Source organism: Bubalus kerabau, chromosome X, assembly GCF_029407905.1.
Source record: "Bubalus kerabau isolate K-KA32 ecotype Philippines breed swamp buffalo chromosome X, PCC_UOA_SB_1v2, whole genome shotgun sequence".
Lineage (NCBI taxonomy): Eukaryota > Metazoa > Chordata > Mammalia > Artiodactyla > Bovidae > Bubalus > Bubalus kerabau.
The window spans coordinates 138,580,849-138,594,369 of NC_073647.1; the positions used below are offsets into that span (position 1 = coordinate 138,580,849).

The 13,521-nt window shown below is 42.8% G+C and overlaps 1 protein-coding gene across 3 annotated transcripts in view; it reads right to left on the reverse strand.

The window, feature by feature from the left end:
- The window catches only part of PDK3 (pyruvate dehydrogenase kinase 3), an 80,478-nt gene that overhangs the window by 46,152 nt on the left and 20,805 nt on the right, over positions 1 to 13,521 (reverse strand). For all 3 annotated transcript variants that reach the window (XM_055565575.1, XM_055565574.1, XM_055565576.1), the window contains exons 2-3: positions 6,363 to 6,504; positions 2,275 to 2,346 (exon numbers count right to left, since the gene is read on the reverse strand). In XM_055565575.1, coding sequence (XP_055421550.1) covers positions 2,275 to 2,346; positions 6,363 to 6,504 — 214 coding nt within the window. The remainder of the gene's footprint in view (positions 1 to 2,274; positions 2,347 to 6,362; positions 6,505 to 13,521) is intronic.

Consider the following 13,521-nt stretch of genomic DNA (forward strand, 5'->3'; position numbering starts at 1 on the left):
AGACAGCAAAAATGAATAAGTCAACTCAGAAATTAGAAGGTCAAAATTATTCATGAGAAATTTTCTAATGGACCATTTATCCTTTACATAATGCTCTTCCCAATGTATTCATAATGAAATATTACTAAAGTAACAATTCATTACAGTAGGAAAGTGACTCAACGTATCTGTAGGGAGGAGACTTGCCTCAATGGTTCAATTCTCAGACTACTTTCCCAATCTTCTGGGGCTCCTTTTCTTTTTTGCAACAAGTCTTATTTAATTTTACATTTTTGGCCACACCCAGGGCTTCCCTGGTGGCTCAGACAGTGAAGAATCTGCCTGCAATGCAGGAGACGTGGGTTCGATCCCTGGGTTTGGAAGATCCCCTAGAGGAGGGCAAGGCAACCCACTCCAGTATTCTTGCCTGGAGAATTTCCACGGACAGAGGAGCCTGGTGGGCTACAGTGCATGGGGTCACAAAGAGTCGGACACAACTGAGTGATTAAGCACAGCACTGTGGCACATGGGACCTTAGTTCCCTGATCAGAGATCGAACCGGCACTGCCTGCATAAGAAGACAAAGACTCAACTCACGTATGATTTCCCTGCTCACGACTCCTATATAACCTCTCACTGAGCAGAAAAGGCTGCTACGATGAACAGGACTCCCCATTCCTTCCTTTACCACAAGCATCTGGCTTCTACAAGCCCAAGTCTCCCAACTAGCTTCATGGCAACCTGGGCAGGTTACTGAAACTCACTGAGCTGTTATCATTACGATCTTGTACACACTGGATCCAGAAGTTGGCAGCTTCTAAAGGCTTGTGTCCACAAATTACAGGACTGCAGGAAGCACACAGCAGAAATGTAATATCACAGATGCTCACAAACCTACATCCCCAAATCTGAAGCTAGAGAGGTCAGTCCTTATTTGCAGGATACCAGCCAAACAAACTGTCACTAGCTAAGGACTTTGGTGAAAACAAAGCTTCTGGATTTGATTCATTTAACTTCGATAACTTAAATGACAGCAAAGGCCTGTAACAAGGAAAGCATTATAGCCGGGGCCCTAATCCAATGCCTCCTCTTCCACATTTCATAGACCCATTAACAAAACATCTCACAAAGTAAAAACAGGTCAGGACTTTTTTTCCTTTGCATTTTAATTTACAAGTACATCTGACCTAGTGACTCAGACTCAGACTCAGACCAGCAGTTCTGGCGATACGGTGCATTGCAAAGAGCAACTGTACTGAGGGAGAGTAAACATGATTTAGAGACTCAGCTCTGCTCCAAACTGACGCTACGATCTTGGGGAAGTCACTTCCCATCTTGACCTCATTTTCCTTATCTGTGAATTGAGACAGCTGGGTTAAATGCCTGGAGCTAAGGTCACTTATGTAATGTGATATTTCTTAGTTCTTTTTATGGAACACCTACATGTAAGGCATTTGGCCACAATGATGTGGGCCAGGTTTCTACTTGGAAATTCCTCAGCACAACAGGCCTGCCGTATGCATTCAATGATGGGTACATGAAAGAGGAGAAAAATAATGGGAAGAGGACACAATTTCTCTTGGCGGGGGAAAAAACACACTCAGAGCTGGGTGTTTTCTGGTTAAATGAAGAAGAAAAACTGGAAATATTTTCCATCAGCATGCAAATTTAGCAGTCCCCATGCCTAATAGCAGCAATGGAATTCAGAATAGTTATGTTAATAGCATACTTTTATGCTTCTCCATAATAAAAGCATTATCTTTTCTCTGAGCTCAAATGTAATTACTGCATTGAAACTTTAAAAACAAATTATAAGGGACTAAGTACATAAACTCATGTATACACAGAGGTCAGTGCATTCTTAAAACTACCACTAGGTGGAACATTTACTGCAATATTTACAGTGGGTGCCCAGCACCAGTTCACCAGAAAGAAGCACAAGTATTAAGAATTAGATCATGAGGTGTAATTTGAAGGGTCTCCTGGTACTAGTTAAATTCTTAGCTCAAATTTATAGAGTGGGGAGGGAGGTGGGAAGGGGGTTCAGGATGGGTGGGGGAAGAGACACACATGTATACCTGTGGCCGATTCATGTTGATATATGGCAAAAGCCATCACAATAAGTAATTATCCTCCAATGAAAAATTAATTAATTAAAAAACTGCAATGTTGAGCTGTTACCCATTAAGAAACCTAATGCTTCCATCCCACTTGTACTTCTTGGCTCTCAGTGACGTGAGTTCCATTTACCAAAACATTTTTTTGACTTTCAGGTAAGTTTAGTATCCTACTTACTTATCCAAGACCTGCGGATCTTCAGGGCTCTTATTTTCATATTCTAGAAGTTCAAGAAAACTCTGCATATACCTGAAAAAGAGATACTGTGTTAGTTGCCTACCCAACATCCAGCCTCCTTCCCCTCTTCCTTTGTCACCAGCCAGTTCAGTCCATGGAATTCTCTAGGCCAGAATACTGGAGTAGGTAGCCATTCCCTTCTCCAGGGAATCTTCCCAACCCAGGAATCAAACCCAGGTCTCCCACATTGCAGGCAGATTCTTTACTGTCTGAGCCACCAGCGAAGCCTTGGAATATCTTAAATTTCCACCCAGGTATCCATCCAATCCCCTTGCTCTCCCATGGAACTCCAGTGCTTCAGGGGAAGCTCATACTATGCAGAGCTCCTGAGTGGCCAGTTTTCCTCTAGGTAATCCTATTCCTCTTGTCACTAATTCCTAATTGGTCTGATAGTCCTGGTCTAAGCCTGTCACTGCACTGCATTCCCCCGAACTCAGGGGTTGGCTCAAGAATGGAGCCTCAATTCAGGCCACTAAAATGAGAGCAGATTTGCTGGTGGTCTTTGGGGGAGAGGTGCATGTAAAGCCTGCAACTGCTGCAGCTATTCTGTCACCAGGAGAAAATCCAGTCAGGACAGAGGACAAGATGGTTGGATGGCATCACCAACTCGATGGATGTGAGTTTGAACAAGCTCCAGGAGTTGGTGACGGACAGGGAAACCTGGCCTGCTACAGTCCACGGGGTCACAAAGAGTTGGATACGACCGAGTGACTGAGCTGAACTGAATGAAGTCAATCCATGGAAAGTAGGACCTTGAAAATCTCGTGACTCTCTGAATTACACCAACTCCAAAAGCTCATCCTATGGGAGGATCTTAGTCACCATTTATTGCTTCAGTCAGGCTTAGTTGGATTTTCTGCTAACTTGCTAATACACATATCCTAACTGGGACACCAAGTCTATAGTTTGATTACCAAAAAAAGTGCATAGAATATTTAATAAGCAAGTGTGTGACCCTGAAAAGGATGCTAAGAAGTTAGAATCAGAAATAAAGAAGACTCCTTCTCAGAGTTAACCTAAATTCATCAACATGTAAATGGAGGAGAAAGAATGCCTCTTCTCAGTTCAGTTCAGTTGCTCAGTCACATCCAACTCTTTGCGACCCCATGGACTGCAGCACGCCAGGCCTCTCTGTCCATCACCAACTCCGGGAGTCCACCCAAACTCATGTCCATTGAATTGGTGATGCCATCCAACCATCTCATCTTCTGTTATCCCCTTCTCCTCCCATCTTCAACCTTCCCCAGAATCAGAGTCTTTTCAAATGAGTCAGTTCTTCGCATCAGGTGGCCAAAGAATTGGAGTTTCAGCTTCAGCATCAGTCCTTCCAATGAATATTCAGGACTGATTTCCTTTAGGATGGACTGGTTGGATCTCCTTGCAGTCCAAGGGACTCTCAAGAGTCTTCTTCAATACCACAGTTCAAAAGCATCAATTCTTCAGCGCTCAGCTGACTTTATAGTCCAACTCTCACATCCATACATGACTACTGGAAAAACCATAGCCTTGACAAGATGGACCTTTGTTGGCAAAGTAATGTCTCTGCTTTTTAATATGCTGTCTAGGTTGGTCATAACTTTACTTCCAAGGAGTAAGTGTCTTTTAATTTCATGGCTGCAATCACCATCTGCAGTGATTTTAGAGCCCCCCCGAAATAAAGTCTGTCACTGCTTTCACTGTTTCCCCATCTATGCCTCTTTTAGGCCCTTTGAAACAGGTCCTGTTGTTGATTGCCAACATATCTCAGTCAGGGCCAGCGTAAGCAATAATGTGTCCAGTAAAGATCTGGAGAATGGAGGAAATAATGCGATTCAGGATTCCAATTACTTAGAGGTGTGTGAGCTCTGCTTTGGGTCTGAACATGTCTGAACAAATTATCCCTTATCCCAATTATTTTTAGTAACTAATTACTACTTATCCTACTCTTCTGCTTTGGATAGAGGATGAGGGCATGCCAACAACTAACCATGACCATTTAGCTTATAAACACATAAACAGGAATGATATCTTATTAATCAGCCTCACCTGAACTTTGTGACAATGCATGATACTAAAGCATGTTCATCTCGGGATAATTTTTTAATATGGTTTCTGAGCATTTAAGGCTATGAATCAGACACTGTTAAAATCATTAGGTCAAGCCATCCTAAGAGGCCACAGGCAGCCATCCACAGTGATGCCCTCAGGCCTGCCACATGTCAGCAGATTTTCAGGCTGGCACACCATCCTTACAGAAGGGGATGTCATTTAAAAAAATGTTATAAGTGGAAAGAGGTCGAAGATTATGCTGAGCTTCTCATCCTGCAAGTCAAGAAAGCACGGAGAATACACTGACTCAGGTGAGCTTCACGGCCCAATATACTTAAGATTCGCTTTCGAGAAAAAAAGGAAATGACAGGTCAAGATGACACATGCTCCTGAACTGGATTCCAAGATTGGGGTGATACAGTAATATTGAAAGATAGCTAGCCTATCCAGAATTTCCGGCCCAGTAGCAGGCCTCTAATAGTGCTTATATACTTCGTGGTGGAAAATCTCTTATCATGGTCTCAGAGCAATAAGAAAGTCTCATGCAAGCAAGCATAATACTTGCTGCTTCTAAAACAAGCTATGAGTTCAGGGCAAAATCCAACTGACTCTGAGATGGAAGCCAAGGTCACTGTCTCTCTGAGCTATCCTGGGTCCTGGGTCCTGGGTCTGCTGCACCAGCCACGGCTGCCTGTCTGGGAGAGGAACTGAATACTGTACCTCTAAGACCACCCATAGACTGCTTCTCAGATGACTCATTCTCAACCTTAAGAGTGTACTATAACCAGCATTACTGAGGAATGACTGGTGAATGGCCATCCTCCAGTAGCTCGGTCTAGCCACCAACTAATGAATGGTTCCACTCTCCTTGCATCCGGCCTCACGTACTCCTCCAGCTTTCTCCATGGGGACTTGCTCTCTGCTTGGAGAATACAGAGGAGACACGGAAGCATTTCCATGTAAATCCCTTTCTAAAAATACACCACCTGGTCTTCCCTCCTACCATTCAGCCACTGCCTCACACTCTGCCTACTGAGTGGGCAGTTCAGTCACAAACTCAACTTCCTCAATTAGACAGCACGTGCTTTAAGCATCACATTAAGTTATCCTGTTAAGATTTTTCAGACTTTTCATGGGGCAGATGAAGCACAGCAGGTAGCTGATCTTTTTCACTTGGGACGCTCCCCTTCAAATGACTTAATTTGTCCTAAAATAAGTATGATCTTCCAAAAACTTTTTTAAAAGGAAAAACAGAAAAAAACATGACAGAGACTGGATCAAAGTAGCGACATTCCCCTAGTCAAAGAAAGAATTGGGAGACCTGCTCACAGGGGCCACTGCATTGGTATTCTTTCCATAATTTTCTTCACTTCCCTATTTTTTTTTCCAATGAAAAATCACATTTATAACCGAAAAAATTTTAAGTCAAGAAAGTGTCTGGTACAGTTGAGAAGTTATTTCCCTTAGGACAATTATACACTATCTTGAGACTTCTCCACTACCACCCCTCCCCCTCAGAAAAACTTGGGACTTCACTGGTGGTCCAGCAGTTAAGACTTTGCCTTCCAATGTAGGGAGTGTGGGTTCAGTCCCTGGTCAGGGAGCTAAGATTCCACATGACTCAGAGAAAAAAACCTAAAACATGCAACAGAAGCAATGTTGTAACAAATTCAACTGACTTTGAAAATGGACTGCGCCCAAAAAAAAAAAAAACTTAAAACTCTCAATTACCTGAAAATTCAGATTTATAACCAGAAAAAAACTGAAAAGTCAAAGAAGTGTCTCGTACAGTTGAAAAGCATTTTCCTTAGGATAATTACACATTGTTGTATTAGTTTAGAAAAAAAAAAAAAAAACCCTTTAATTACCTAAGAAACCCAGCTATCCTGAATGAGTAATACCCACAGGAAGCAGTACGTGTACTTTTAGGGAGAATGGTCCCAATGCCAAATGTTCTGAGCATTCTGGGTAGACCCATCTGCTCCACACTATGTACTTACCAGCTCTGAACCAATCCCACCGAAGGGCGGTTAAGCAAGTTCTCCGGCAGAAGATTAACTTCTCTCATTGTGTTAGCCAGGCGCACAGGAAGCTCCTTTCGTAGGAACATATACGAAGTTTTCTCACACGCATTATCTCTCCCTATTAACAGATGAAAAATGTTCCGTGATTTTATACCCTAACAGATGGAATAATAAGGGTTCTCGTGGTAGCCCCGGAGAAGGCGATAGCACCCCACTCCAGTACTCTTGCCTGGAAAATCCCATGGACGGAGGAGCCTGGTAGGCTGCAGTCCATGGGGTCGCAAAGAGTCACTTTCACTTTTCACTTTCATGCATTGGAGAAGGAAATGGCAACCCACTCCAGTGTTCTTGCCTGGAGAATCCCAGGGATGGGGGAGCCTGGTGGGCTGCCGTCTATGGGGTCACACGGAGTCGGACATGACTGAAGTGACTTAGCTGCAGCAGCAGCAGCAGCATGGTAGCCCAGTGACTGGCTGGGAAGAAAACATTAAGTAACCCTGCAGTCTCTAGTTAAATCTTTATCCTCTGAAATAGCAAGCTTAAGAAAATAATTTAATTAGAATAGAAAAGGAGCATTTATTCCAAGAGGCAACCTCGAAAGCTGTGTTTTTTTCCTCCGCACAAATACATCCCTAGTGTTCCCAGTGGCGGTATAAAAGTGACCTGGGATATAATCGAAATTTGTTTTCAAATAAACGCTGTGGGAAAACTGCCAAGTAGAAAACTAGGAGAACGTGTAAATCCACTCCTGTTCACACGGGTTTCCAGAAGGCAACAGACCCATTCATTCCACAAACATTCACCTACTGTGGGTCGACTGCTTCCTAAGACTTTCTTCAAACATGTTTCTCTCAGGACCAGGAAGCAGCCACAGACCCTGGGTCTGACCGAGACACAGGACTCGGGAGGTGCCCAAGAAGCCAGCTCACAGGTGCCCTCAGCACTGGAGTGGTGGCACAGTGAGAGAAAAGATACCAGGCCACGTGAAAGAGGAGACCCCAGGCCCCTTCCCTGGCTGCCATGTGACCCCAGCAGTTCCATGATTGGTCTTGCTCCCAAGCCCCACCCTGCTGTAAATCCAGCGAGGATGTGACAGCAAGGACAGGAGCTCTGGGGACAGAAATGTGCTTCAGCCTCAACTCCGCCCTTGTGGGGGGTAGGAAACCCTTCTTAAGCTTCTTAACTTCTGAGTCTCAGCTGCCTTAATCTGTAAAATAGGGATGAAACATCCATTTTTGTAAAGACGACATGTGACAAGTACAGAGCCTGATACAGAGCCAAGTGTTCAGTGAATGTTAGTTCTTCTTCTGTCCTCTCTGATACTTACAGGTCCGGCCCAACTCCCTCACGATCGGATAGGCCTGCCCGATGCCCCATGTCCCCTGCAGGCCGCTGGGAAATGGGCCACCTCAGGGCCAGGCCCGGAGAGAAGGAAGCAGGGCTCACCTCCAAACTCTCCACTTTCTTCTGCCTATGATGAGGCAGCAAATTAGAGCTTCAGAAGCAAATCCATTCTAACACTTCCAGCCCAGTTCTGGTTTCTTCCTTTCCTGTCCTCACCGAGTGAGACTGGAAATAAAAGAACCCACTTTTGAGACTCATCTGCAGAACCTGTTCTGCCCAATGCCCCCTTCTCCATTTCCAGAAAAGTCAAAATAAAAGATTAAAGTCTTAACCCATCCCTCACTTTCCTCATTCTAATTGAGTAGTATATTGAAGGCCTCCAATAAATCTGTAATTAATCAATAATTCTGCTTTTCCCTTTTCTCCTAAGGGAAATACTGCAAAAAGGAAGAGAAGTGTAGCATCTCAGCAATGACCTTCCAACACTTACTCGATACACATTTATCTGGCTTAGATAATTAACAAAATGATTCAGGCTGCTGTGCTTCAGATTTTATATATATATATATATATATATATAAATCATTCCTGAAATGTTCTGCATAAATATAATTTTTATGGATGAACCATTGTTCATCCAAGTGCATTAAAAATGCTGATATTTCAAAACAACTTGTGGTGAATCATTATAAAATGAAGGACCTATTATCAAAATTAAAATGGGCATGTACGTCTGCATGTACCAGGAGAAATAGTTTGTATCCTGGTTATATAGAAAGGACATTTTCTTTTTTAAAAAAAAAAGCACAAAAGAAATGATGACGTTCTCCTTGCAGAAGGAAGTTAGGGAATGGGAAAGAGCGAGAACCCTGTGGTGTCGAATTGGAAGTGGAAGTTATCAGCATGACCTCGGTATTCTATCTGAGTTTTGGGGGTAACAAAAGTTGACGTGCTTAAGTCGCCATGTCCACAGCACGAGGAGCCGCAGATGAACAGCACAGTGGTGGTGGGGCGGCGGGAAGCAGGATGAGAGGGAGGGCCAGGAGAAGTGACAGTGGGCTGGCAGCTGCCAGGTGACAAGGGGTGATCAGGTTCACATCTGTTCTGGAAACCCACAGGGCTAGATGGCTTCTGAGTTGAAAGGTTTTCAGATTTTAGGAAGTTAAAAAAAAAAATACATCCACTGCAAGAAAGAGTCCATCTACACAGACACAAGTGTGGTACAACCTGTGAACATCCACACTGAGCAGGGAGGATCATGCCCCAAGCCACTTCAGGCCAGGTTTCGCCACAGACTGAGTTTGAGCACCAAGGGTATGAAAAAAGAACTTCCATTTGTCAAGTTTTGTGGATTTCAGAATTGAGATCAAAGGTGACAGAGCCTGCAGAAGAGTAATGCCAAGATCGGATGCCAGAGATAGACTTGGGTTTAAATCCTGAGCGCCCACTGGCTTCACGAATGCCACCAAGTGTCAGGACACGTCTAAGAACGGGACGGAGCTCACAGAGGTTGCGGCGAGGGTTAAAAAGCGCTTAACATTTCACATGAACAGGTTCTTTAAATTGAGAAGAGGGGACTCATTAAAGCACAATCACTAATAACACCGGATGGTACAAAGCACAACAGCCCGAGGCCCCAGGGTACCAGATCAAACGGACTGATGCTAAGCCCCGCAAGCCTGACTGCATTCCCGTTCATCGAGGTCGCCTGTGCTCATTTGATGATTCTATGTAATTAAAAAAGGATTAAAAAGGATTAAAGTATGTTCTGTGTCCCTGCCACTCACTTTTCTTTTCTTCCTAAACAAAAGCCTTGAGGTTTGCATTGGTCAACTCTGCACTAACTAGAGGGCTACTAACTACTGGGTGTGGCCTGAATTAACCAAATTTCAGGAAGCTTTGATTTAGCCTTCCTGGATGATCAGCCTTTCATAAACGAGTGTTGAAAGAAATCTTATTTGTCTGTATACCCATCCCCCACCCCCATGGCACTCACTGGAGTGCCTCACCTATGGAAGCTTCTCAATGATTTACTCCAAGAATAGAGAATACTTTCAGAAGTTTGTTGTTTTTTTTTAAGAATACCTGCAAAAATCTCAGGTTTTGCCTCCTACATTCTAATTTAGCTTCAGAGATGAATTCTTTGTACTTGGATACCTTAATTATACATCAGCTTTGACAGGGGGGTGTCTTTTATCATTAGTTAATTAGTGAGCCTAAAAATATATATGGAATGCCTGATTTTTTTTAACCTTTCCGTGGTTTTCCTTTTCAAAGTTTTTTTGTCCTATGTGTTAATATGAAATACTCACTTTAAATCAAAGGGTTTCAACTATTTTTTTTCAGTTAACTTACCAAAAAGACACTTGGGTTTTAATTGAATGTCCTCTCAAAAGGGTTGTGTTTTTCTAAGGCTTCTGGCATACTGAGTATTTTCCACTTATTCTTCCCAGTCATTTGACTTCATTTTTTCCCTGCTTACTTGGCTTCTCCACATTCCTTAATTTTGATTTTCTATTTTTATTCTGCATTCCTCCATGGACTTCATCTTATTCAAATTTACCGATTAAATCTTTCCCTAATATTAGTTCAGAAAATGAAAAAGAAGCATTGGGTGAGAGGCATGGAAAATTGTCATTTTATAAACTTAAATACACTCGTGTATTTCTTCAATTTTTCCTTCTTTTTTGAGGACCCTTTAATTCTCTTTTGTTTTCTGTTTAGTTTTCATACTTCATCCTTTCATTGAGAAGTTGGAGACAGTTACCACATTTGCAAAAAAATGTGATTGCTCTGTCTAGAAAGGTTCCAAAGAGCTTTCCAATTCACCAAGACACAGGATAAATAGACACAGAAACACAAATGACTTTTTCCCATAAATGACTTCTGATTTAACATGGTCACCAATAAGAAAGCAGCATTTGACCAGCCTTCTGAGAGCAAGAGTTCTAACTGATTATTCTCTTTATCCGGTTTCCACTATGGCCTATATTTCTGGTGAATCTCTAATCCTCTTTTCGACCAATTTACAGCAAGTAGGAAAAAATTATTATTTCTCCAGTTAATGGAGTGATATGATAAATAAAGCATAGGGCTGAGCACATGCCTCCCCAAACTGTAGTCTCCTATCTGGATTACTTAAAGGCTATCTTTATCCACATCTTTCAGCTTTAATACTTGGTGGGAGATGTTTTGGGAACCAAAGCAAGGGAATCAGAGAATGGAAAAGCAACGCAAAAATAGAAAAATTAGCGGCAAGGCACCAAAATCCAACAGAATGATCAGCTCATTCTGATAATGCTGCTTTTTCTAAATATCAATTAAATGTTTGTGTTTACAATGCATTTTTACCACTAACCATGTTAGAACTGTACACGAACAACAGACTGGTTCAAAATTGGGAAAGGAGTACGTCAAGGCTGTACATTGTCACCCTGTTTATTTAACTTACATGCAGAGTACATCAAGTGAAATGCTGGGCTGGATGAATCACAAGCTGGAATCAATACTGCTGAGAGAAATATCAACAATCTCAGATATGCATATGATACCACATTAATGGCAGAAAGCAAAGAGGAACTAAAGAGCCTCTTCAGTTCAGTTGCTCAGTCATGTCTGACTCTTTGCGACCCCATGAACCACAGCATGCCAGGCCTCCCTGCACATCACCAACTCCCGGAGTTCACCCAAACTCATGTCCATTGAGTTGGTGATGCCATCCAACCATCTCATCCTCTGTCGTCCCCTTCTCCTCCTGCCCTCAATCTTTCCCAGCATCAGGGTCTTTTCAAATGAGTCAGCTCTTCCCATCGGGTGGCCAAAGTATTGGAGTTTCAGCTTCAACATCAGTCCTTCCAATGAATATACAGAACTGGTCTCCTTTAGGATGGACCGGTTGGATCTCCTTGCAGTCCAAGGGACTCTCAAGAGTCTCCTCCAACACCACAGTTCAAAAGCATCAGTTCTTTGGCACTCAGCTTTCTTTACAGTCCAACTCTCACATCCATACATGACTAATGGAAAAACCATAGCCTTGACAAGACGGACCTTTGTTGGCAAAGTAATGTCTCTGCTTTTTAATATGCTGTCTAGGTTGGTCATAACTTTCCTTCCAAGGAGTAAGCGTCTTTTAATTTCATGGCTGCAATCACCATCTGCAGTGATTTTGGAGCCCCCCAAAATAAAGTCTGACACTGTTTCCACTGTTTCCCCATCTATTTGCCATGAAGTGATGGGACCAGATGTCATGATCTTCATTTTCTGAAAGTTGAGCTTTAAGCCAACTTTTTCACTCTCCTCTTTCACTTTCATCAAGAGGCTCTTTACTTCTTCTTTACCTTCTGCCATAATGGTGGTGTCATCTGCATATTTGAGGTTATTGATATTTCTCCCAGCAATCTTGATTCCAGCTTGTGCTTCTTCCAGCCCAGCGTTTCTCATGATGTACTCTGCATAGAAGTTGAATAAGCAAGGTGACAATATACAGCCCTGACATACTCCTTTTCCTATTTGGAACCAGTCTGTTGTTCCATGTCCAGTTCTAACTGTTGCTTCCTGACCTGAATACAGGTTTCTCAAGAGGCAGGTCAGGTGGTCTAGTATTCCCATCTCTTTCAGAATTCTCCACAGTTTATTGTGATCCACACAGTCAAAGGCTTTGGCATAGTCAATAAAGCAGAAATAGATGTTTTTCTGGAATTCTCTTGCTTTTTCCATGATCCAGCAGATGTTGGCAATTTGATCTCTGGTTCCTCTGCCTTTTCTAAAACCAGCTTGAACATGTGGAAGTTCACGGTTCACATATTGCTGAAGCCTGGCTTGGAGAATTCTGAGCATTACTTTACTAGCATGTGAGATGAGTGCAATTGTGTGGTAGTTTGAGCATTCTTTGGCATTGCCTTTCTTTAGGATTGGAATGAAAACTGACCTCTTCCAGTCCTGTGGCCACTTCTGAGTTTTCCAAATTTGCTGGCATATTGAGTGCAGCCCTTTCACAGCATCATCTTTTAGGATTTGAAATAGCTCAACTGGAATTCCATCACCTCCACTAGCTTTGTTCATAGTGATGCTTCCTAAGGCCCACTTGACTTCACATTCAACGTGAAAGAGGAGAGTGAAAAAGCTGGCTTAAAACTCAACATTCAAAAAACTAAGAACATAGCATCCAGTCCCATCACTTCATGGCAAATAGGAAAGTGGAAACACTAACAGATTTCATTTTCTCGGGCTCCAAAATGACTGCCCATGGTGACTGGAACTATGAAATTAAAAGACGCTTGCTCCTTAGAAGAAAAGCTACGACAAACCTGACAACATATTAAAAATGAGAGACATCACTTTGCCGACAAAGGTCCATCTAGTCAAAGCTATGGTTTTTCCAGTAGTCATATATGGATGTGAGAGTTGGACCATAAAGAAGGCTGAGCGCCAAAGAACTGCCTTTGAACTGTGGTGCTGGAGAAGACTCTTGAGAGTCCCTTGGACAGCAAGGAGATCAAACCAGTCAATCCTAAAGGAAATCAACCCTGAATATATTCATTAGAAGGACTGATGCTGAAGTTCCAATCCTTTGGCCACCTGATGCGAAGAGCTGACTCACTGGAAAAGACCCTGATGCTGGGAAAGACTGAGGACAGGAGAAGGGAGAAACAGAGGATGAGATGGTTGGATGGCATCACTGACTTGATGGACATGAGCTTGAGCAAGCTCAGGGAGATAGTAGCAAAGGACAGGGAAGCCTGGCATGCTAAAGTTCATGGGGTTGCAAAGATTCAGACACGACTTAGTGACA